Source organism: Sinohyriopsis cumingii, chromosome 13 (assembly GCF_028554795.1).
Source record: "Sinohyriopsis cumingii isolate HCF-2022 chromosome 13, ASM2855479v2, whole genome shotgun sequence".
Lineage (NCBI taxonomy): Eukaryota > Metazoa > Mollusca > Bivalvia > Unionida > Unionidae > Sinohyriopsis > Sinohyriopsis cumingii.
The window spans coordinates 1828952-1856319 of NC_142973.1; the positions used below are offsets into that span (position 1 = coordinate 1828952).

The 27368-nt window shown below is 36.3% G+C and overlaps 1 protein-coding gene across 2 annotated transcripts in view; it reads right to left on the reverse strand.

Moving 5' to 3' along the window:
- LOC149784842 (inactive serine/threonine-protein kinase ULK4-like) overlaps positions 1-27368 on the reverse strand; it is a 132543-nt gene that overhangs the window by 85892 nt on the left and 19283 nt on the right. For both annotated transcript variants that reach the window (XM_089978407.1, XM_089978406.1), the window contains exons 8-14: positions 20839-21077; positions 16992-17067; positions 15034-15217; positions 10882-10942; positions 9229-9454; positions 3793-3871; positions 2346-2453 (exon numbers count right to left, since the gene is read on the reverse strand). In XM_089978407.1, coding sequence (XP_089834533.1) covers positions 2346-2453; positions 3793-3871; positions 9229-9454; positions 10882-10942; positions 15034-15217; positions 16992-17067; positions 20839-21077 — 973 coding nt within the window. The remainder of the gene's footprint in view (positions 1-2345; positions 2454-3792; positions 3872-9228; positions 9455-10881; positions 10943-15033; positions 15218-16991; positions 17068-20838; positions 21078-27368) is intronic.

The window sequence follows — 27368 nt, forward strand, 5'->3', positions numbered from 1 at the left end:
ACTGAATTATATCAATGCTTAACTGTAAATCAGTCTCATAAAATATTATTTACTACGTATTACATGAAATGTGTGTAAGAATAACTTTTTTTGCTCTGAATAATTTAAATAATAAAATTTCTATAATAATTAAAAAGGGATCACACATCAAACCATATTGTGAATAAAGGCATATTATAAACTATAAATTCACTTTCATTCGTGGTATAACATATATACTAGCTTACAAGTTGAATCCAGCTACAAACAACATAGACCCTGATCTGGCATTGTATACTGCATCAGTAAATCAGTCTATATTGTGTTATTTTAGGCTCTTACAAAAAGCAACAAGAAAAGAGCGAAGACAACAAGCTTTGTAAAAGATTTAACCAATAATTTATTTCCCTAGAAAAGCAAGGTAAGAATGAGAAAAAGGACTTATGGTTCTATGAATAAAATCCAAAAATAATCCAAGAATTAATAAATAGAAGTGCTAGTAATAAAAAGTCCTAATGAAACTGAGTTCAAATCCCAATGAAATTCAAAATGGCAGGCAATGACATATGCTGTGGTCAGTGTCGTACTGATGGGTCAATAGTTCTTTGTTGAATCAGAAAATAATACTCCAGTGTTTGAAATCTGTGCAAATTTCTATAACTGTCTTTGTCCAAGAATTAATTTAGAGCACAAGTATTTCCAGGGAAAATAATCTCTTGAAATCCAAATAATCTGAACAAAAATTAAAATATTCAACTCAAACTGGTCACAACAAAGCACTTTTAAGTGTCAATGGTTTAAAGCCCGACTGAATAAATTCCTATAGAATATAGTTATACACTAATTTAAGACACAAAACAGATTCCCGTATGAGGGTCATGTGATTATGTTTCCAGAACAACATAGTGGGGGTGAGGGGTGTTTTGGTATACTTAATTCCTAGGTTTTTAAATAAATATCTTCTCATGTTTTTGCAGGACAGGTGCAATTAAAAAAATCATGTTCTCAGGTTTATGGTAGACTCTGATTATGTGTAATTAGTCCTCACAATGACGTCCTCACAATGATGGTATAGAAAGAGTAGTCCTCTTAATGTTTCAAGAAGTATACGGCAAAAATGAAGTGATACAGATACTGCCTGGCTTACAGTTAAGATTCCCTTCAAATTTCTAACATTACTTTCATTCCTTCTTATGGTCCTTAAAATGTAGTCATATGTCAAGGTCCTCACAAGTATATGAATATACGTATGTGTGTGTGTGTGATTTGTATTTTTAACATAGCTTTAACAATTTTTCAGTCATATCACTATGATGTCTGCAATGTGGAAGTTTATAGTGATGTCTAGCACTAGGACATCATGCCGCAGACATGTAGCATGATGTCCCACCCAGTCACATTATCCTGACACCAGGCTGACCAGTCCTAACACTAACCTCTTAATGCTGAGCACCAAGCGAGGGAGCTGTTAGTACCATTTCTTTGGTATGACTTAGCCGGGGATCGAACCCACGACCTCCTGCATCCGAGGCGGATGCTCTAACCACTAGGCCACCGGAACGGTAGAACAACATAAAAGCTTTTTACATCCCTAACATCACATACTCCCAGTATAGCCTTGACTAAAACCAATGATTTTTACTCTGGGAAAGAATTTTTAAACAATTTTAAAAAGCTGTTTACTGTGACTCTTACTGATTCAGAATAAAGGTCAGGAACTAGGTCAGCTTTAGGTATAAAGTTTTTATTATTAGGTGTTTACGAAAAAAACAGGTCAAACTAATTTCTGGAAAATGTCAAATCCAGTAAATAAAGTTATATTACAATAGTATGTAATGGAATATAAAAAATTTAAAACTAACAAACAAACAATTAAATTAAATCAAATATAAATTAAATCAAATATACATAAGAACTGCTTGTTCTCCTGATTACTCCTATCTATGTAGACCCAGATCTTCCAGCATATAAAGCAACAGCCGATCTGAATATATGCAGTTTGCAGTTGCCATGTATGATAAATTAATACATATGGTATCCAGTTTACATAGATTTCATGCTTTTTACAAACCATAAATTAAAAGAACCATGAATTTATCCATCTGTGAAGACAAATAAACCTCTCCTCCAATCAATAAATTTTTTAAAATTATTTTTTGCAAAATCACAAAAAATGACACCCTTGAAAATAAATGAATTTGCCAGAAAATGACATTAGATGCAAATAATTTAATTCAAGTGTACCATATACAGTCACATGTAAATCATATGGACCCAACTTATAATTAAGTATATATGATAATGTGAATCAGAGAAAGCTATCTACATATTCAATATGCTAACTAAGCAGAAAAACAATAATGTACCTGTACAGCTATAAGGTAGATTATTTCCCCAATGGCTGGAAGAAGTCCCTGCTTCAGCCTGCTGTTTTTTAAATTTTCACGAATTACCTCAGTTAAAATTGCAAGAACCTAAAATATATTACATGAATATATAAATGATTATTACAGTAAATAGGCTTATAATTTAAAGCAAGCATGTGCAAACTACAGCCCACAACCTGGTTTTATCTGTTTATTTAAATCATAGAGCATGACTTTAAAAATGGCTTATCCAGCAAGAACTGTGTAAGAAGTTGCACATGCCCAATTAAAAATGTCCACTTTATAATACAGAAAAAACCAGAGTACAGTGAGATCTGCATTATATGCCAGCATGGTCAACTCTATGGAAATTAACAACCACTGGATCTCAATGACCTTGACTTTTGGTCAACCTATCTACAAACTTTAACTATTATTAGTGAAATCACATGAGAGAAAAGTGAAGTTTTTCTGCAGAAACCATTTTTCATTTTTCAGCCAATGTGAGTGTGACTTTAGACCCCAGAATCAATAAGGTTCTTTCTTATTCCACATTCAAGCCAGTCACAAAGTTTACTCCACATCTATAATGAAACCTAAGTTATTGAATAAAACAATTTATTGTCTTTCAGTGACCTTGATCTTTAACCTTTTAATTAAAATATTGACAAAAATGTTCCTATCCTCAAATGCAAACCAACCCAAAAGTTTGGTCTACAAGTGTGATGCAGCATTAATGTTACTGTGCAGAAATCATTATTCTTCTTTCAGTCACAGTGATTTGTTCCTGGAACCATTCAATTCCAAAATCAAATAGACTTTTCTCTTGTCATAAATAAAAGCCATTCGTAAAGTTAGGTAAATGCAGACAGTATATAATCAACGTTATGTAACAGATAATTGGATGCACAGATAAGACTAATTTAAGTACGTATGAATGAATGGACATCATAATTTTATATGTTCCACTTTGACAGACATAAAAAAATTCAAACAGGAGAACTGGCTTGTACATACACAAAAATGCATTTGTTATGGTGGCAAAATTAAGAGGACATTTTTTATTCTCAAGTACAAGACTCAAAGATTCAAAACATTATGGGGCATATTTTCTCCTCTGTAGGGTTACTTGTCATCACAACAGACACAACAAACAACATTCCTAAATTAAAGATGTTATCATATAAAACCTTTCACTTGAAATATAGTCATTTTAGTCACTTAATAAACAGAAGCTGACAATTTTGCTTCGCATCGCATATTGTCAAGCAGCAGGAGAAGGTCAAAGAAGAAAAGAAAGGTTACTGATTGTATGTTTATGAAACCCTACCATGAAAACTAGCCCCCTCCCCCACCACCCTGCCACCATAAAATTGCAACTGTGTCTGATGGGTGGCTTTCCTATAAATGAAATTACTTTCTATTAGAACAATATAAAAGATGATACCTCAGATAAGTTTAAAGTTTCCTCAAGTTCCGTTGTATTGCTGGCTAACAATCCTATCACTCTAGCAATCTTTGTCCTCCTAAAAAAGGGAAAAAATGTTCATCTTTTTACCATACCAGTAAATTATCTAAATATTCTTATTTTAATTATCTATAAAATACATCTATATAACACTGAAGACATCTTCAGTGTGTCCACTATACTGTTGGCAAAATATAAGGGTAAATATAGGAAAAATAAAAAATAGGGACATATTGGGGAACTTTAAGTTAAAATATAGGTGAATTTTTAAAAAATCAAATCATTTATGGCCATCACCTGTCATCTTATATACAGACTGTGCATCAGAAATAAAACAATTTACTTTAAATTTTGTATTTATTCTTTAAATATGAAAAATCCCATTCAAATGACACTGCAAAATACTCTGTATTAAAAGAAGAAATAAACTATTTTTCAAACGCAATATTACAGATTTATATCACATATACAGTTAAATGTATTAGTAATTGAAATCTCAAAACAGCAAATTCTTTTGTCAATTATGTTTCTCAGAGAATACTTGCTCAATCACATTAACAAAAAAAAGTTCTGCTACCTCTTGAATTCAGCAATCACTGAAAAATGAAAAATGTTCATCTTTCTTACCAATAAATTTTTTGAATGAATCCACTGAAAGTGCTAAATCCACACACTTGAGAAGGTTGTGTGCATTCCAACCAACAGCTTCCATTATGTCTCAGGTCACAATCAGAGATCACTCTAATCTCATGAACTGAAATCTTCATTGAGACATCTGATCTTCTGAGACTTCAGAGTATGCCAAGCATACTACCCCCTTAAGCCTCTTTCCCAGCCTCTATTCTTCATTATAAAGCCCAGTTGAATCATCCTTACCATGCCCCTAAAAACTTGCTACTTTCCCCCATAAGCCTTCAAAGTGGAGGGCCTTCTTAGTTTGTGAAATTTGTTCAATGATGAAAGTCTCAGATTCCCTTCCTTGCAAGGCTCTCTCAACAAGAAACAGGCATGAAGGAGAAGTGTGTCTGGGAAGGCATGAAACACCTGTGACCATAACTGTTTTAGCTGACTTGGGATTTCCTGGTAAAGTCTATTACTAGAATGAGTAAACTGTTTACCCAGGACTTGTCAACTGTGAGGGGCTATCAGCATCACTTTGCAGTTATGCCCCCTCAATTGTTTTATGATTTCTGTACCAAGGGTCTGCAGGTCTAGGTATATGTGTAACACCCCTAAAAACTGACTTATAAGGCCTAGGATACTTTGTCAGGGACTGGAGAGGCAAAGGTAATTCCACCTTGTCACAAAAAGATCTAGCTAGATCTAGCCACAATATTATGTATGAGCTTATAGGTGACATGGAGAATTTTCTTATCCACCTTATAAAACAGTGTTTTGATCTAATGTCTGAAGATCAGTGGTAAACATGTCCAATATGTTTTCAATACCAATATGCTGAAAAGGCTGCTGGCTTCCAGAAAAGAATATTTCAAGGTTCTTATGCTTCTTTTATATTCAGTGAATGCAGCAGTAGATGGAAGAAAGGATATTTCTCTACACCTCTCAAGTCAGCTTAAATCTGGTGCTGGAGGTTATTCAAAAGACATAATTACAATATATTTCCTCAACTTAGTTCATTCCTTTGTGGAGCCTGCTAAGTCACTGAGGCTATCCTCACACTCACTGTGGAAGTTGTTCTCATCTGGCACTACCTTCAAGTCTATGTTGAACATTCCAAGAAACATGGACAAGGCATTTCTATCATCTGTAAATGTGTCACAGTATCCCTTGAATGGACTGGCCATGAACAAATTACTTGCTGGTTGAATTGTTACACATATCTGATTTAATTTAACTGTTTGTCAGTTTTAAATTTTTATTCTATTATATGCTATTATAATGTAAATTTATTTACTGGAGATGACATTTTTCCAGAAAATTGGTTGACCTGAATCATTCTTTTCACAAACACCCAGTGTTGGCCTGGATGCAGAACTTGATTCAAAATTAGTAAACAAAGTTCTATTTTTATTTTAAAATGATTGGTTGTTGTCAAGGTCATGATGGAGCTTTGGGTTTAAGATGTAAACAACTTTTTTTACATTTTTATTTCTTAGAGAAATTATTGGTTTAATCAAGGGCATATTCTGTGTATGTGATATAAACATGATCACATGACCCCCCCTTCTGATTTTGCAACTTGGGGGAATTTCAATACTGTGTCTTATGATACAATATAACCTTTGTTTTAGAGAGAGAGAGAGATCTCAGTGTGGAGCTTTCTATATTGATGTCAAGTTATTTTGTTGTAGCCAGATTCTGAGTAATAATTTTCTTCAGATCAGTTGGATTTCAAAAGGATTAATTCTTTTTTCTCTGGAAATATTTTGAGGAGTGCTCACACAGAAATTTTGGAAAGACATTGCTTACAAATTTAATCTGGAATTCCAACACCGGAGTGCTATTATTTGTATTTCTACAAGGAACTGTAGACAAGCAGAGTACTGACTACAGCATACGTCATCATCATCCATCTTGGATTTTCCATCAGGATTCGAACTTGAAATTATTAGAAAATTTGTTACTAGGACTTTTGCAAAATAATTTGTGGATTATTCTTAGATTATTTTTGGATTTGATTCTGGAAACCGTAAGTCCCCTTTTTTTCAGTTTTACAGACTTTTTCCAGGAAAATAAATTATTTGTTAAATTTTAAAAAGCTTGTTGTTTTCACTCTTTCTGTGTTACTGTTTATTCGATCCTAAACACATAACAGAATCAAAAGCAGGATAAATGTCATGGCATGTCTTGCTGGTATGGATGGCCAGCTGCATAGTTAACACAGTGGCCAGCTGTAATATACATGGCTGTTGGCAGCGTGGATCATCATCTCAGGAATGTCATCTCAGTCAAACTGATCACTGTGTTTCCACATACCCTAGTACTGTCAACCAATGTGCAGCAATGTCTTGCCAAAGTCACAGATCTCTGGCTGCTAGACAATATTTATGTGAACAGGCTGGACTGGCTGGTTGGAAATCAGAGCTGTGGTTTACGGCATGAAATAATGGTGATATGGCTTATCTAGATCCAACAACCCATGTGCCCAGACTTACAGGCCTGAAGGTCATGTTGATAGTACTGGGCTGTCTAAATAAGTGGGACACTCCATCAACAACTCCAAACCATCCCTAAAGGTTTGTGATGGACATACAGATAAAACCTGTTCCAAGACCAGCAAATGTGTCCTCACTTTCTTTATCTGTTGATGCATCTGTGTCTCAATCAGAACCTCAGAAGAATGCAGAACAGCAACTCTGCAGCCCTTCATTCCTTTTATTAAAGGATGTCAATGTTGCAGTCAGCCTTTTTACATCATTTTGATGAGGTGTAGTGGGGTCATCATGAAGTCCTTCACAGTGTCAAGTTAAGTACAAGTGTGCTGAAAATGAAAGAGTCTGATGCCAACAGGCACATTATAGACAGACGGCTGGAGTGGCAAATCAATGACAACTGTTAAGAGGCTTTGGGAATTGAAATCTTGTTTCCTATCCTCTTTACTCAAGTCCCTCAGGAACTGAGAGGCCTATTGCTGTCTGCAATTAGAATGAGGTCAAAACAGCTACTTAGGTGTGTGAGTTTAATCTCTTTTTGCTTACAACTGTCTCCATGTTTCTGCTGAGACTTATTACACCACAATGCTAGAAATGGATGATGTGTATATATATATATATATATATATATATATATATATATATATATATATATATATATATATATACTGGAAAAGCAGATCCTGTGCTGACTGCTTCTTATGTATTGATTCTACAGGCAAACAGCAATGGCATAACAAAGATTACATAAAAGAGAGCATCTAATCTCTCCACTCTCCTGTCCAAAATCAGGAGACAGGAGTACATGAACTGATTGAGGTTATCCCTGCACTTCGTACACTCCATTATGAGACAGGAGTATATGAACTGACTGAGGTTATCTCTGCACTCCATAATGAGATAAGAGTACATACTGACTGAGGTTATTTCTATGTCATCATTAGGTACTTTTCAAGTGCAGCACAGTATACAGCTAAGAGATATGTTGTGAATAATTGGTCTGTGTACAGAGTGGTATCTTCCCAATGCTGTAATGAATTGAGCAGGTGGTTGCATTGACAGTATAACAAGTTCCATGGTTTCTCTTGCCAGTAAGTGAAATGGATGGCTGTCTCAGCTATTGGTTGGATGGATGGCACTGTTGCCAGCTGGACAGATGGCTTAGCTGTTGGTTGGAAGGATAGCCCTGCTGCCAGCTGGATGGCTGGCTTAGCTATTGGTTGGATGGATGGCCCTGTTGCCAGCTGGATGGATGGCTTAGCTATTTGTTGGATGGATGGCCCTGTTGCCAGCTGGATGGATGGCTTAGCTATTGGTTGGATGGATGGCACTGTTGCCAGCTGGATGGATGGCTTAGCTATTGGTTGAATGGATGGCACTGTTGCTAGCTGGATGGATGGCTTAGCTCGCAGATGGACTGATATCCCAGTGGTTAGCTGGCTCTGTTACCATCTCATAGGACCATGCAGCAAAACAGGCAGATCAGCTAACCAGATTTCTGTACAGTGCTGTTTTCCCATGATGCAGCTGGCTTGTATATGGGATGGTTTGCTGAAGTGATGGTTTCCAGCTATATGGCTGGAGTATTCTGGTGGATGGCTTTGTACGGCCGGGACCCAATGTGCCAGGACTTGCTGGCCCTAAAGCCATGCTCTGACATGTCAGTGAACTTATGAACGCTGGGTTGCTAAAACAAGGGAGGATACTATCCCTTTAACTCCAAAGCACTATTGGAAGTTATATCACTTTCCACTGTCCATGTCTTGACATATCTCTCCAAGATTTCTTGCAAAACCATGGACTAAAATCCTTCAGATAACTTCACACATACATTGCAATCAATGAACATGTTATGCAAATGAGACACATATAATATGTCATTGTGGACTTTGGCACATAAACTCACCATGCAACAAGACATTTGAACATTCTGCAATAAGTGGAGTTCATGGATATATTTAATTTTGTAATGCTTATGATGAAAAAAAGAAGAATAAATGATAACAATACAATGTTATTTTTTTCCATTTTATTATCAAATTAGTGTTTTTGTTTATTTTATTGCAATGGGGGGGCAGTGTAAATTCAACACTTGTATCATTTCATAAGTTTTGGGACATGTGACCTAGGTGAAAAAGTTTCACCATAAGTTCTGGGACAGGAAAACAATAATTATTTTGTTATGTCCCAATATATACAGTAAATATGGTAATTGATTTTGATGTTTGGATGATGCATAATGAATTGTAGGGCAAGAATAATTAGAGATAATATAGAAATTATGCTAAATGTAGTGACTTACACTTCCACATGGGTGACATCTTTCAGCTGTTTGGCCAGTACAATCAGCACATTGTTTTTGACCAAATGAGTGGACACAAGGCTACTGGTACTGATAGTGACTATATAATGTAGGAGATTAATCCGCTTTTGAGATGGTGGTCCTTTCTCTACGACTGTCACTGTGTCTAGAATACACTTCAGATGCTTGATCTGTTCTTTTTCTGCAAGGCTGTGGATCTTTTCAACTACAGACATAGAAATTGAAGAATTTTAACAATACAGTAATTCTAATCATTTCTAATAAGCGATAGATGAAATAGATTTGTGTTTGCAAAATATAATATAGCCCAACCACTACCAAAAAAGTCAAAGGCTGTACATTAATAATGATAATAAGACATTACACAAGGATGACAAAATTAGTAAAGTAATAAACTTGACAAATTAATTAACGTGGCACTAATTTATAATTATTTCATCTACATATGCATGTAGAAATTCTAACAAAAATTAACTGATTAGTAATGTGGCTTCTGCTTAGAACAATTTTTAATTTTTGCACATAAAGTAAAAGACAAATAAAAACAAGAGTCCCATGACTGACACATAATACACCAATCCAATGCTTAAAAGTCCTCTATGTAGATACCTGAAATTTTTGCGCAGAGTCCATTTATTTTTCTTCCAGACCTCACAGTTAACTTGCCCTTTTACCCCCAAATCAATAGTCATCTTCATTATTACAAGTGCAAGCCATCTGCGAAGCTTAGTCAAGGTTGGTGATGTAGAACTAATCTTATTATAGAGAAATTATTTTTCTTTTTTCAGCCACATCTGATATCAAAATCACTAAACATTTTCCTTACCTCCAGTGCCAGCTGTCCACTAAATTTGGTCCTGGCATGTGATGTGCAACTAACGTTATTGTGTGGAAATCATAGTTATTCTTTCAGTCACAGTCACCGTGACTTCCAAACTTTTGAGCCTAAAATCAAATAGTCTTCTTCCTAACCCAAAGTGCAAGTCATTCACAGTTTGATAACTGCAGAAAATGGAGAACTCAAAGTTACTATGAGCAAACCATTTTACTACTTTTAGTCATTTACATTATCCTGTCACCTTCTCACCTCAAAATCGACAGGCTTCCTATTCACTCCAAATGCATGCCATCCACATCTGTTCAGGAGGAGTAGCGATAACAAGATTTTTAAGACGATCATCAAGGTGGCCATACTGGAGGTCAGATAAGCAGCAATTTTCATTTAGAACCAGCAAAATATCTTAAGATGTCTTTTAGTGAACACCCATGTTCACACAACCCTCCAATCAAAAGTAGCAATGATTGGCAAAATTTTATTTTATGTCCAGCTCAGCATCATAAGAAGTATTTTAGTGAAAACCCCCATTTCAATATGGCAACATGTTCAGGAGAAATAATAAGACTTTCAAAATGGTTTCTGTGGCAGCAAAATTAGACATCCTAAGTACACCATTTTCATTTAGGACCAACTAGACTTTGGAATGAATTTGCCTGTAGAGTTAGGTGACAATCCTCTGGGACGTTTAGGATGAGTACAATAACAAACATATACTGGATGGACCATCACATAAACTCTTAAGGCCAAAAATCACTGACTATATAAATTTAATCCTGAAAGCATATGTTTTATACCTGAGAATGGTGGTACAGGAAGAGTTTTTGCATCATACTTTGCTGATGACAGTTTCTGTATCTGAAAAAAGTAGCAAAAATTTATATCGATTGTTTTTTATGCATAACAGACATAGTAGATGACTGCCAAACTTTACAGATTGGATATCTAATTGTTTGTTTGTTTTCTTCCTCATACTATATGTACTTAAACAAGAGGTCCAAGTGGAACTGAGACTGTCTCCTGACTGACATCTGCTGAATAGCCTAATGCAACAGCAGTTAACCAAGAAACCTGAGTCAATAGAATGCTTTCTGTTGAAATATCTCCAGCCCTGTCAATTCCACATGTGGTAAACATTTTAAAATTTCTCTAGCATTTGTATCTTCATTCATATTTGTTCAGACATCAGCATCATTTGTCCAATATTGAAAGGCCCCTATGCCAGGATGTTTTAAGTCAAAGTTGGTAAAATTCTATTTAGTGATTTTAGAGAAGAAGTCATTTAAAGGGTTTCTTGTTTTTAGAAAAATGCAAGGCAATCATGTTTGATATAGGGGTGGCGTTTGTTGCATAAATCCTAAAGGTACTCATACCAGGATGATTTCTGTTAAATCGGATCTAATTCTGTTTAGCACATTTGGAGAAGAAATCTCTAGCGGTTTGTCTACTTTTAGTAATGGTAGTCATATTTGCTGGTAGATCAGCATCACTGTATAAATCTGTTAAGGCCCATATGCCAGGATGCTCTATGCCAAGTTTGGTTGAAAGTGGTCAGAAAGCTTTGAGAAGAAGTTAAAAATAACAACTGATGATGGACAATGGAAAGGTTTTCTAATTTTGGTAATGGCAGCCATATTTGACAGGAGAATGGCATCATTTCTAAAACTTTAAAGGTCTTCAGTCCCAAACACTTTATGTCAAATTTGATTGAGATCAATCAGCAGTTTTGAAGCATAAGCCTTTTAAAGTTCATTTTACTTTCAGAAGAATCAGAATCTTTTGTACCAACTTAAAACGCCTTCATTCTAGGATGCTTTTCTTAAGCGGTTTTGGAAAAGAAGTCATTTGAAAAGGTTTTCTATTTTTAGCAACTGCAGCCATTTAATGGAAGATCAACATCATCTGTAAGAATTTTAAAACCCTTTATACTAGGATGCTTTGTGAAAACCCTTTATACTAGGATGCTTTGTGAAAACCCTTTATACTAGGATGCTTTGTGAAAACCCTTTATACTAGGATGCTTTGTGAAAACCCTTTATACAAACATGCTTTGTGAAAACCCTTTATACTTGGATGCTTTGTGAAAACCCTTTATACTAGGATGTTTTGTGAAAACCCTTTATACTAGGATGCTTGGTGAAAATCCTTTATACTAGGATACTTTGTGAAAACCCTTTATACCAGGATGCTTTGTGAAAACCCTTTATACTAGGATTCTTTGTGCCAAGTTTAGTTGAAACTAGTTTGGCTGTTGAAAATAGCAATTGTTGATGAGAGCTGAATGACAAACACATGATGGACCAAGGGCCATACCATAAGCTCACTTGGCCTTATGGCCTGAGAGCCAGCAAATTAAATAAACCACACAATCACTCATCCTCATTAGACACAAGTTATTTTCATAGATTTACAAGTGATGAACATGAATGTAAACAATGTTATAGAAAAATTAAGTTCAGACCTAACATATTCATATTTTGAAACTAGTAATAATGGTGATTTAGCAAAAAAGAAAACTCAGTTTTTCTGCCTTCTGATTTGATCAAAATCTATATGTGGAGCCTAGAGAATTATAATTGTGACTTTAATCACCTAAATTTGAAGTCTAACCAAGGAAAACAATGGACTGCTCAAATATCTCATCATTCCTTTTTCAAAACATGAGTACCATGAATGGCACACCCACTTTGTGTTTAACAGTTCTCCAATGAATGGCACACCCACTTTGTGTTTAACAGTCCTCCATGTAAGCATTTGCAAGGAATGGGTGACATGGGTTTTCATCATATAGTATAGTTTAACAGTCCTCCATGTAAGCATTTGTAAGGAATGGGTGACTTGGGTTTTCATCATATAGTACAGTTTAACAATCCTCCATGTAAGCATTTGTAAGGAATGGGTGACTTGGGATTTCATCATATATTACAGTTTAATAGTCCACCATGTAAGCATTTGTAAGGAATGGGTGACTCGGGTTTTCATCATATAGTACAGTTTAACAGTCCTCCTTGTAAGCATTTGTAAGGAATGGGTGACTTGGATTTTCATCATATAGTACAGTTTAACAGTCCTCCATGTAAGCATCTGTAAGGAATGGGTGACTTGGGATTTCATCATATATTACAGTTTAATAGTCCACCATGTAAGCATTTGTAAGAAATGGATGACTTGGGTTTTCATCATATATTACAGTTTAATAGTCCACCATGTAAGCATTTGTAAGAAATGGATGACTTGGATTTTCATCATATAGTACAGTTTAATAGTCCACCATGTAAGCATTTGTAAGAAATGGATGACTTGGATTTTCATCATATAGTACAGTTTAATAGTCCACCATGTAAGCATTTGTAAGAAATGGATGACTTGGGTTTTCATCACAGTTTAACAGTTCTCCATGTAAGCATTTGTAAGGAATGTAATGACCTTGATCTCTGATCAAGGTATGCAGTCTTTCACTGAATTTAATATACACAAACCATTAATTTCTTATTTACCTGATCAGATCACTGAATCTATAGGTTTTTCATTACCTTAAGTGCAAGCCATCCACAAAGTTTGGTCATGGATATTACTCAGAAACCAAACCAATTTTTCTTTCAGCCACAATGACCTTGACCTATTAGCTTCTGACCCCAAATCATTAGGCATCTTCTATACCTTAAGTTCAAGCCCTGCATAAACTTAGCCAAAGTATTTTTTATTCTATAAGAACAGTCAAAGTGGCCGTGACCTTGATCATTTTGTCTCCAAAATCAACTGGCATCTTTCTTAGAAACATTTAGGTCATGGTGAAAAATGATATTATTATGCACAGTCACAGTGTCCTTAACCTTTGCCCTTTTTAATTTGAATCATATGTGTTCTTCCTTACCCCAAGAGCAAGTTGTCAACAAAGTTTGTTCTAGGTATATAATGGTGAACTAATCATACTGTACAGAAACCATTCCTTTTCTTACAGACATTGTGATCTTGACCTTCAACCCAATTTTTTTTTATAGGGTTCTATCTTACCCAAGTGCAAGCCATCCACAAAGTTTGATAACTGTAGATGGTAAATTACCCAAGTTATTTTATGGTAACCACTTCTCTTCTTACAGTCAATTACCTTGACCCATAACCTTTTCACCCTTAAATTACTATGATTCTTCCCTATCCCAAGTGCAAGCTATCCACAAATATTAGTAATTGTAGACAACAGAGAACTTGAGTTATTGTGCAGAAATTACATTGGTAAGATACAGAAGGTCAACACAATAACATGCTTCAGCTTCTGGTGAGTGTATAAGAAAAAAAATTATATCCTTAAGGTTTACAATCTGGTATGATTTGTGTCTGGTAATAATGTAAGGAATGTTTATTTTATTTTGAAACAATTGGCAAAATTCACATCACAACATGAGTGAAATGAAGTGAGGTTTTAAAATCATGCATACCAGATTTTAAGGAGTTGATGGTTTGAAAATTTGTTGTCAACCATAAGTTTGCTTACAGTGAAATGAAACTGTAACTGTGCTTGGTATTTCACAAAAATAGAATAACACAGAATTAAATGAATTAGCCTGATCTCAGTTTTCTTCTCCAGTGACCAAATAGCATATACCTATTTTGGAAACCAGTCCATCAGCTCAGAATAAACTGATCACTATTTTTGAATGTACAACAAACGTACACTAATGAAAATGTATCAACTGATACTCCATGCAATGACAGATGAGTCCCTTGTTCAGGCTAGAAATGTGCATCTGTGGTAGTGTGACAAATCTCTATAGTATCATGCAATGTAAGGTAACATACACAACATAATGAAAAGTTCAGCTGAAATTGCTTCCTATCCTTTGTCTATTTCATATTATGATATAGTTTTGCTCCTACAGCGCACCTATTGTTTTTGGTAATAAGTGACTAAATTTTGCTGAAGACAAAAATCATAAAGCACATGAAGCTACCTTTGGATTATCAACAATTGGTGTAATGGTAAAATCACTGGGATGGTAGATTAGGTCTAGAATCTCATTCTTCATTTCATCTGGTTCTGACTGGCCAGTTCCAACTGGTTCCCTGGTGGAGAGAGGTGACTGTGTGGCCTTGTGAGGGGAGGTATCTGGTGGCACAGCTGTGTGTGGTCTGGCACTGTCAAGGGAGACAACACATGCAATGGTCAAATGTTTTTAGCCAAATCATAAAAATCAATGGTCAATGACAAAACTTTGCCTACTCTTCAACAACCTGTATAGTAAGTTTTAATCTGGCAGATGACATTCACGATTGCAGTGGCAGATAACATCCACGATTGCAGTGGCAGATAACATCCACAATTGCAGTGTTGTTGTTGTTGTTGCTGTAGGTTTAACGCCATTTTTCAGCATGCAATAGGCTATACATGGTGGCCAGTATTAATGGTGGAGGAAGAACCCAGAAAGAACCACTGACCCACGAGAAGCTACTGGCAAGCTTTCTCACATACCCACATTGGCTGAATCGGAGACTCGAACCTACGCAGACAGAGGTGATATGGCAGTGATCCGTAACGGACAGCGCTTTAGACCACTCGGCCACTCGGGGCCCCACAATTGCAGTGTCATTCCAAAACAATTTCATGACAGCAATCTGTTTTCTACAATGACTGAGAGATAAACAATACTTACCTTTCAAAAACATATGTACCTAAACAAAGATATCATCTAGGACAAATTCTCAACAAATATTGGTATATTAACATAGTCTATCAACAATATATCTGAGCCCTTCTTCGGTGAGTGAATATAATGTCACATATTTTCCAAATGGCTATCGCCCTAAACGCGGTTAACATTTCTTTTTTAATAGCATATCTAATACAGCTAACAGCCAAATATCCTGAATCTGCAGTGAAGTGATGGTACTTATTTAATACAAGCCAGGTGTAATTAAATATTCCACAAATGTCAAAGGCGGGTCTACAAAAGTTTTAAAATGATCAGTCTTCTCAGACACCTGCTTAAAACACAGAAAAATGAGACAGTCCCTCAAGTTTTCACCTAACGTAGAATTTTATGCACATTAGCCATTACATTATGGGAATAGCACATAACAGTTAAAAACGATTGAAAGATAAATCATATAACCAAACATAGTATCACAATGATTCTGTAAGTCACTGTTTCATTTTCTTCTTGAGTTATGAGCTTGCACAAAAACATGGATACTAAATTCAAGCTGAGTTATGAGCTTGCACAAAAACCTGGATACTAAGTTCAAGCTGAGTTATGAGATTGCACAAAAACCTCCTGGATACTAAGTTCAAGCTGAGTTATGAGATTGCACAAAAACCTGGATACTAAATTCAAGCTGAGTTATGAGATTGCACAAAAACCTAGATACTAAGTTCAAGCTGAGTTATGAGCTTGCACAAAAACCTGGATACTAAGTTCAAGCTGAGTTATGAGATTGCACAAAAACCTGGATACTAAATTCAAGCTGAGTTATGAGATTGCACAAAAACCTGGATACTAAGTTCAAGCTGAGTTATGAGATTGCACAAAAACCTAGATACTAAGTTCAAGCAGAGTTATGAGCTTGCACAAAAACCTGGATACTAAGTTCAAGCTGAGTTATGAGCTTGCACAAAAACCTGGATACTAAGTTCAAGCTGAGTTATGAGCTTACACAAAAACCTGGATACTAAGTTCAAGCTGAGTTATGAGCTTGCACAAAAACCTGGATACTAAGTTCAAGCTGAGTTATGAGCTTGCACAAAAACCTAGATACTAAGTTCAAGCTGAGTTATGAGCTTGCACAAAAACCTGGATACTAAGTTCAAGCTGAGTCGAATAAGGATGACATCAACACTATGTCTCAAACTTTTCACCAGAAATGGGAAGAGAACAATTTTCTATGAATTAAAGAAATCCCATATATTACTCACCTCAGAGTAAAAAGTGTAGCTCCACCATCTGACCCTGGGGCAGTCTTTGGACGGAGAAATTCACCTACAGCAGTTCCTGTAAAATATAACCAAAAATTCTTATGTCTTTTTTAAGTGTGTTACCAAATTACATAAAAGTTGATAGGCAGTGCTAGATGATGTAGAGAAATATTAACTTACAAATGAACATTAATAATGTAAAATATATGATCCTGTTACACATACATTTTAAAAACACATTTTCACAAATTTAGATAAAGAACAAACAAGAAACATAAGTGTGACTGATATCACTCATCCGGATAACTGACATATGTCTGTTTGTGAAAGCAAATTCACACATGTATTAAAACTGTTGAGGGGAAATAAATTATCCTCTTTCTTTCCCCATATACACAGGATCACATTCTCTGCATAAATTGGACAAGTCATTTATTCAACCAACATTATCCCCTGGATTTCTCCCTGCCCCTGGGACTAGGTCCTAATTCATTAATTAGAAACTGTTCACTGGTTAAGGCATTGTCTTATCACCAGATAGATAATATGCATGGTCTCACTCATGAGTGAGCCCATCGAAGATTCTGATGATTAAAGCAGCTTACATCCCAAATGCAATAAAATGGAAATAGGATCACTAGAGTATTCGCAAGTTCAGCAATTTAAGATGCAAGATCATGTCACTAATATGTGTAGATGCTGTTCATAATAAATATCACTCAAAACCATAATGATGTAAGCTTAAATCAAGATCTGATCTGAATATTCATAAGTTCAGCCAATCAAATGCAAGATCACCTCATTAATATGCATGGATATTAATGGCATAAGCTTATGTACCAAATTTTACCAAAAACTAATAAAAAATAAGCCCAGATTATAGAATTATTCTATCAATATGATGTAATATTTCTTGGGTGAAAATACTGACTGCTGAAAATAAACTTGTTTTAAAAGATTCTTCATCTCAGTTATATGCCTTCCCAAAAGGTCCATCATACAAAATATTTAAGAAAAACTAAAGCTAATAACAATGGGTATCCTACAATTGGCCTGGCTCACTACATACAATGGGTGTGCTACAATTGGCCTGGCTCACTACACACAATGGGTATGCTACAATTGGTCTGGCTCACTACACACAACGGGTGTGCTACAACTGGCCTGGCTCACTACACACAATGGGTGTGCTACAATTGGTCTGGCTCACTACATACAATGGGTGTGCTACAATTGACCTGGCTCACTACAGTTTGTTCCTTTGGGTCTTAAAGAGAGGACTTCTATGGTGAAACCAAAGTTGTGAGAAAATTGGCATTTGGGGGCAATTGCTCCACTAAATGAAGATGAAGGCAGAATGGAAGTTGATTGACAAGAGTCATAAATCTGTCCAAAAGAGAGTAGATGAGACACATATATGTCCATGAAATTATGTTCACATCAAATAGCATCAAAATATGCTGAAAGGTTCTTCAACTATGCTGACTACAAGATAAATGACAAGGGACATGACTCTTTCCCAAACAGTGCAATGGAGACAAAAGCCATAAAAGACACATTTCAAGTTTCCATGTGAAAATAATACATTGCTTGACAAGGGACATAACTGTTTCCAAAATGGAGTAGGCAAAACTAAACTCAGAATATCCTGAATTATACATGACCTGTGACACTTGCTATGATTTGCTAAAGTGGAGATTTAAAACTGATGGAAGAATGACAATAACTCCATAAATTTGGACCTGAAAAGACAAAACCTTTAAAGGGCACACACCTACCTATTTCAGGCAATTCCAGACCTGCCAACCCTGGCGAGTCCATCCCAGTGAGCCAGTTGATTTTTTTCGTAAGATTGACCAGGTTTTAGTAAGGTGTAACAAAATATCAATAACTGCTATTGTAAAGCTGGAAAATGTAATTAAAAGTTCAACGCATTTGAAGATAACATTATGTTCAACTGAAACGTTTGTAACGTATGCGTAGACTTTATTTACCACTAGTACAGTTGCACAAACTCTAGTTCCAAACCCTATGCAACTCAATGGCTTGTTGCTTTTATTTACAAGAATCTGAATACTCCTTTTTATTCTTCTGTGTTGATTATTAACTCTTTTCTAGAAGCTTATTTTCTCTTTCACCTTAAACATGCATTGCTTTCTGGATGCCATTTTTAAAAATTCTATAATCAACAGTATGATTATGCAGACGCTTCGCATGAACAAATAGGTGCAGTTTAAAGCATCTGGGGTGCTGCTGTAAAGTTAGTCTGGTTCCCTGACTAATTCACTAATTCAAAAATGAAACCCAGATCCAAATAAAACACGGATGAACCAAATATCCGGATTTTTTGACAACGATCATTTTTCCGTATATTTTGCTAGTATGCCATAAGTATGTATTTTAAGGGTAATTTTTGTAAGATTACAGCAAAATCATAAGAGTTGGCAGGTCTGCAATTCACCTACCAAATTGCATCAAATTTTGCTGTAAAAGTTGCAGAGCTTGGGTATTTACAAGAAATGTGAATGGACAGACAAGGCTCCTGTATCTTGATACTGGGCCCAAAAAAATTTCTACTTCTCAGCTAAAGTCGATGTATACCTTGACCAACATAACGTATGCAATAGATGTCTATTCTGATCTCAACAATTAATTTCAGATGTTAACAATATAAAATTATTCACTTCAGGTGAAGTTGCTACCAGGTTTTATCAATTCCAGAACAATATTCAATGTAGTCACATGACATTATCATGTTTCTGGGAATGACACATCTCTGTAGCAACCAAAACAATATTCAATGTGGCCACATCCCAGTGTCATGTTTCTTGGAATGATACAGAGATACTATATATAGTTTTGTAGTTTTGACCTCAAAACAAAAGTGTGAAAAGGGATGGATGGATGGAAAGACAAATGAACAAAAACATGAAATATATTGACAATGAAGACTTGTGAATAGTAAAAGGCACATAAAGGCCACCAAACTGGTATGTGTACCAAAGTTACAAAGAATGGCCACTAGGCTAGTATGTGTACCAAGTGTCAAAGAGATATCTTGAATGGTTTGGGAGTTCTGCTATGAAAATGAAAGTGTGATGGATGGATAAACACAGATTAAAACAAAAAATATTGACATTTAAGAACATGCACTGCAAATGGCACTTTTATACGAGCAGTTTAAAATATGTATCAAAACTATAGAGATATCAAAAATGGTTTTGTGATTCTGTAGTGGAAACAAGTCTGGATAATGAATGGATAGATCGGCAAACAAATGAAACAAAAGAAATGAAACCTTATAAGATTCACTAGTGATAAGAAATCAGGTGAGTTATTGGAACCTTATAAACACCTCACAAACGTACATGATGGTGCTATAAAAATTTAGTAAAGAAAGAAGATTTTGGTTTTATCAATCACAAAACTGCAAGCTTTTAAGTCCTATATTAAAATAATCTGTGAAATCATGAAAAAATAAATTTGTTCTGTTTAATTAAATTCCCATCAAAGTGATTTGCCTTACATACAACACACCTGGCCTAGATATGACTTACATACAACACACCTGGCCTAGATTTACCTTATATACAATACACCTGGCCTGGATTTGCCTTACATACAACACACCTGGCCTAGATTTGACTTACATACAACACACCTGGCCTAGATTTACCTTATATACAATACACCTGGCCTGGATTTGCCTTACATACAACACACCTGGTCTAGATTTGCCTTACATACAATACACCTGGCCTAGATTTGCCTTACATACAACACACCTGGCCTAGATTTGCCTTACACACAACACATCTGGCCTAGATTTGCCTTACATACAACACACCTGGTCTAGATACGGAAGCATCTACAGCATCCAGATTTGTCATTGGTCGCTCCATACTTCTGCGCAGTTCCACTGTCTTGATTTTGCCAAAAGTAGAGGCAGTGCCCTCGACAAATATACTGCTTCGTGCAGTGGTAACCATACTGCCCTGAAGCTCAGACGACATGATCAGATCTTTGGCCAGGTGTGTCAGTTTGTCCTGCCAGAATGGATGTGTCACTAGTTTTGGCCAACCCATCCTGTAGTGAAAAAATAATGATCAGTTGCATTACTATGAGAAAAATCTAACAGAACACTGCTTCTTTCATGGTAATATTTGGTTATCAGTAGTTACTATTACATATGTCAAAAATTCTGCCAAAGGGTTATTAGTTTAAACATCTTTTGTAAACATCTATTTTGCATGACTCTGTAAATCAGAATTGTTTTCTGTCACAAACCCATGTGTTTCAATTTTTAGTGTTTTAGAACATACTATGATATATTTATTCTTTTATTTATCTTTTGCTCCTAAATTGGTTTTGGTGGATATGTATGAGTTAATCCAAGTGCACAGCTCCACTGCCTTCAATCCATCATATAAGCAAGTGCACAGCTCTAATGCCTTTACAGGTTCAATCCATCATATAAGCAAGTGCACAGCTCTAATGCCTTTACAGGTTCAATCCATCATATAAGCAAGTGCACAGCTCCACTGCCTTCAATCCATCATATAAGCAAGTGCACAGCTCCACTGCCTTTAATCCATCATATAAGCAAGTGTACAGCTCCACTGCCTTCAATCCATCATATAAGCAAGTGCACAGCTCCACTGCCTTTACAGGTTCAATCCATCATATAAGCAAGTGCACAGCTCCACTGCCTTCAATCCATCATATAAGCAAGTGCACAGCTCCACTGCCTTCAATCCATCATATAAGCAAGTGCACAGCTCCACTGCCTTCAATCCATCATATAAGCAAGTGTACAGCTCCACTGCCTTCAATCCTTCATATAAGCAAGTGTACAGCTCCACTGCCTTCGATCCATCATATAAGCAAGTGTACAGCTCCACTGCCTTCAATCCATCATATAAGCAAGTGCACAGCTCCACTGCCTTCAATCTGTCATATAAGCAAGTGCACAGCTCCACTGCCTTCAATCTGCCATATAAGCAAGTGCACAGCTCCACTGTCTTCAATCCATCATATAAGCAAGTGCACAGCTCCACTGCCTTTACAGGTTCAATCCATCATATAAACAAGTGCACAGCTCCACTGCCTTCAGTCCATCATATAAGCAAGTGTACAGCTCCACTGCCTTCAATCCATCATATAAGCAAGTGCACAGCTCCACTGCCTTCAATCTGTCATATAAGCAAGTGCACAGCTCCACTGCCTTCAATCCATCATATAAGCAAGTGTACAGCTCCACTGCCTTCAATCCATCATATAAGCAAGTGCACAGCTCCACTGCCTTCAATCTGTCATATAAGCAAGTGCACAGCTCCACTGCCTTTACAGGTTCAATCCATCATATAAGCAAGTGCAAAAAACACTTTAGCCACCAATCTACAGTTCTGTGATTTATCCTTGTCCTAATCTACAAAATTAACAAAGAGCTCCTTAAATCAGTTTTATAACTGGCATATTTGTGAAAAAATCCAATCACATGCCTCTTGGAATGATTGAAGTTTAGCTTTTGACAACTAAGCATATCAAAGTCACACCCCAACCAGGCAATGAGACTTTGATGGTTTTGATTTATAGTTTGATTACTGAGATGCTTTATCAATTAAATGAACTGCCTGTTGGCCATTATTCTTAGCAAGTTACTAAAATCTAAAACGTACATGGAAAAGATGATGCATAATAATCCATCTTGTTGCTTTGACATAGCAGTTAAGGTAAAGATATTATGTCTACCATAAGAGTCAAGTCAACTCTTGAATACTGATTAGGGTATTGCAAACAACAATCACACATGGAAGAAACCAAATGTTGCCGGTAAAATGTTTCTTCAATAATACTTATCCAATCATAATATTTTAGAAGAACTACTACTACCTGATCAACCCTGCCCTCCCTGTCTAAAACTAAAAAGCTAAATGTTAGAGGCAGTTAGAGTGATCTCCCCTTGATACTAGAAATGTCAACAAATCCTATGAATACTTCAGTTACTAATTGAACAGGAGGCATGCTCTCTACATGGAAGTAACCGGGGAGGCCAAGAGGGTGTATGTGTATTATGATTGGGTAAGTATTATTGAAGAAACATATTTTACTAGAAAAATTTGGTTCAAGATAACTATCTGTTGGGGAGCAGTTTTGGAACTGAAATTTGTTATCCTTACACAAAGTGGTAGTCTTGAATCTATGTACTTATGAAGATGTTGAATGACATTGGAAAATAACCTGTTGCACTATGGCTATAGTTCCTAAACAGTCAAGTTGAGCCTTTTGCGATACAAAATCTTTGAGATAAAAGTGGACAGTGGCATGGATAATATCAGTTAGATAACAGTTTCTCTCAATGCTTGTGACAACTGCCCTAACTTCAATAACCAAAACGCATAGCAGATTCATTTGATTTGAGATTATTTCCCAGTGTGCCAAATGTATAACATATTGCATCCAGGACAAAAGTGTATGTGTCAATATGTCCTTTCCCTCTGTGAGGGGTAAGAAGAGGCATGACCTCCCTCAAGGCACTGATTCAGTCCTTGTTAAGTATAGCTTCAGAGCTTGCACTGGGTCCTGTAGAAGACCGTGAGATGAAGACATCAGAGTAGACAGGGATTTCACAAAAAATTCTGCTTCCCCATGAACCTGTTCTTGGCAGTGAAAGCAGGGACCATCATGAGTTATACAGTCCCATCTTTTTGGAACTGCAAGCAGTTCAGGTCAACTTGGAAAGCAGGTGCCTTGCTCCTAAATTGGTTTTGGTGGATATGTATGAGTTAATCCAAGTGCACAGCTCCACTGCCTTCAATCCATCATATAAGCAAGTGCACAGCTCCACTGCCTTTACAGGTTCAATCCATCATGTAAGCAAGTGCACAGTGGTGCAATGTGTTTATGCTCACACCACTGTGTCAAAATTCTCCATCTCTCTCGTATACTTCAAGTATAGGGCTGTCTCACTCAATCTACTTTCTCCACCACTTAGCAAGAGAACTGTTTGTTAATGACGGCTTGTTTAACATGATCCAGAAATGCGGGATCAGTTACTCTGGTCTGGGATGTATTGCTTGCTATCGTGACTGCTTGAACAGATCAGGAAATATCTTGTCTCATTTTCCTTGGGATTTTGGATGTTATATTGATGAGGTCACTGAATCATGATTTTTCCAACTTGAGTGGAGCAATCAGGGTAAAACAATGCTCCAATTCTCTTGCTTTCCATATCACATTTGGAAAAAGGTGTATTGGAGGGTAAGCATATATACATCTAAACCATTCCATTCTAAGGAAAAAGAGTTGACTGTCCAGGCCTTCAGGTCAGGATAAGTGGCCAAAGAATGGCACGTTACCATCATGTTCAATACATTATGTCTCCACCAAATGTATGTATTCTCCAGTGAGAGTCTGTGTACAGATGCAGGGATGGGATAAGTGATATTAGATCATCGTAAGTCATCCCTGCAGTCATATTTGAAAGCTACTGGGTTCATGATATTGACTTTGTGTGATCTATATCTGATGGCATAGAGAGAAATGGAATGATCCACTTCTCTGTGCTTTTATCAACAATGGAACGATCCCCTTCTCTGTGCTTTTATCAACAATGGAATGATCCCCTTCTCTGTGCTTTTATCAACAATGCAATGACATCCTTCTCTGTGTTTTTAATGACAATGGAACGATCCCTTTCTCTGTGCTTTTATCAACAATGGAATGACCAGCTTCTGCGTGTTTTTATCAACAATGGAACGATCCCCTTCTCTGTGCTTTTATCAACAATGGAACAATCCCCTTCTCTGTGCTTTTATCAACAATGGAACGATCCCCTTCTCTGTGCTTTTATCAACAATAGAATGATCCCCTTCTCTGTTATTTTATCAACAATGGAATGATCCCCATCTCTGTGCTTTTATCAACAATGGAACGATCCCCTTCTCTGTACTTTTAGCAACAATGGAATTATCCCCTTCTCTGTGCTTTTAGCAACAATGGAATAATACTCTTCTCTGTGCTTTTATCTGCAATGGAACAATCCCCTTCTCTGTGCTTTTAAGTTTTATCAACAATGGAACGATCCCCTTCTCTGTGCTTTTATCAACAATGATTCTTGAGAACCATAGCCTTGAAGTGTACTGGACCTTCATGACATTTTCCCCCTGAGAACCACCCACATTAAGTAGATACTATAGCACAACTGGCCATGGAGTGACTTGGGTGCATTGTGGCACTATGGGTAGACCCAGCCTTTAAAAAGTGCCAGTGCAATAATGTCTGGACAGCATACAGGATGTTGATTAACATAAGCTGACCTATAATTCAACAAATTAGGCCAGATCAGATTTGTTATTACTGAACAGGGCCATTGTATCCTCCACAACTTTGTCAAATTCCTTGATGCAAGTTCTAGCATATATACCCTAAAAAATTGGTCCTACTGCACTGTGCAAAATGGCATCTGAGGTGTTTACTGATGATGGCTTCACAATCCAAATGGCTGTTATGTGTCTGTAATGCTCTCTAAGTCAGTCACTTGACCCAACAATGAAAACAGTTGAATGCCAGTTGGTGTTTGTTGATTAGCATATTAACAAAACAAGGAGAAGAGCAAAAACTCTGGTGCCAAAAAGTAAAAGAATTCCTTGACTGACACTCAGAAGCAGTCTTCTATTGTCAATGAGATGAGCTTGTGAGCATACTATGTCCTGTCTGCATGAATGTGGCAATCCTGAATCCTGATGCAATCTGAGATAAAGTAGAAGAAAATTATCAGCCGATAAGAAAATGCTCACCGAACATCCTTACTGGGATCTGATCACTAAGCAAGTGTTCCTTTTTAGTGACAAAGGCCTGTGAATGCAGTGTCTTGATCAGCAGGCTGATCCACAAAAGTGCCTTCTGTCTTTTGGCTTAAATTGTAAGATCAACTGTGGTAGTGATCTCTTGCAATCTGAAATATGTGGCAGAATCCAGTTTCGATGGAACCAGTTTATTTTCATAATATTGTGCCATTAAGTGTGTTGAGATGGATTAGGAAATATTTGATTCACATCTGAAACAAAGACCTTCCATCTTTTGACTACATGATAAGATTGACCATGGGAGTGACTTGTAATGATCTGAGACGTATGGCACAGTCTGGTTTTTGATGAAACAGTGCCATTTTATTTTTCATGTCATTGTGCCATTATTTGTGTTGAGACAGGTATGGGGATGCCTGATCCACAAAATCAGTCCATAATATAATAAATGTGCTACATTACGATATGCTCAGACAGGCACTCCTGAAGAGCAAACTGAAAGATGATTTTCAGTGTGATAATTCCAACAATGTGAGTAAGATATATAACTCCACAGTACACATGCAGATTGGTCATGATGCTATTCAATCGACTGGCTCTTGTTTTTCCCCCAAGGCAAGCGTACTGACAGCTGGTGCATCCTTGAGTACATCTACTGAGAAAATTCTGTACCATGAAATATCGTAAAAGTCTCGCAAGCTTGAAATTCATGTGAAATAAAGGGCTTATATATAGGCAAGTACCTCACTGGAGGGAAAAAGTTTTTTCAACTTGAAGTCCACCAGAAATTCAGATACCATGTACTTAGAACAGTGCATGTATCCAGTAGGTTCAGTCACTTTGTAGGAAAAGGATGACTAACAAGGTCAAATTACTAATATATCACAATTCTGTGATATACGATAAAACTTGAAAAAGTTTTGAACATAGTATGTACCACGGTGATAGAAGAGTCCAAAGATGACCTGGAAATAGACCAGAGTAAAGAAACTCCCCTTTAGTAGAGTTGTTCCGAATTTAGCTGCTGTAGCTAGTCCACTGACAGACTTAATTAGGAAAGGGCAGTGAATAAAGTATCTTGGGTTTCATGCTTTTAATGCTCGTACAGGAAAACTGATCAGTGCAATTTTGCTATAGGAGCAAGAGGGGGAGAAGTCACCCAATGCTACTTGTTAAGTTTAGGCTCTTACAAAATGCAACAAGAAAAGAGTGAAGACAACAAGCTTTGTAAAATTTTAACAAATAAATTATTTCCCAAGAAAAACAATGTAAAAATGAAAAAAAGAACTTATGGTTTTACGAATCAAATCAAAAAATAATCCAAAAAATAATCGAAGAATAATCCAAGAATTAAAAAGTAGAAGTCCTATGCTGTGGTCAGCATTGGACTGTTATTTCAGCCATTCTTTGTTGAGTCATAGAAAATAATACTGAATTCTGTGTAAATTTTGATAACTGTCTTTGTCCAATAACTAATTTAGAGCACAAGTATTTCCAGGGAAAAATAATCTCATGGAAACCAAATAATTTGAACAAAACAAAATATTTAGCCAAAACAACTGGTCACAAC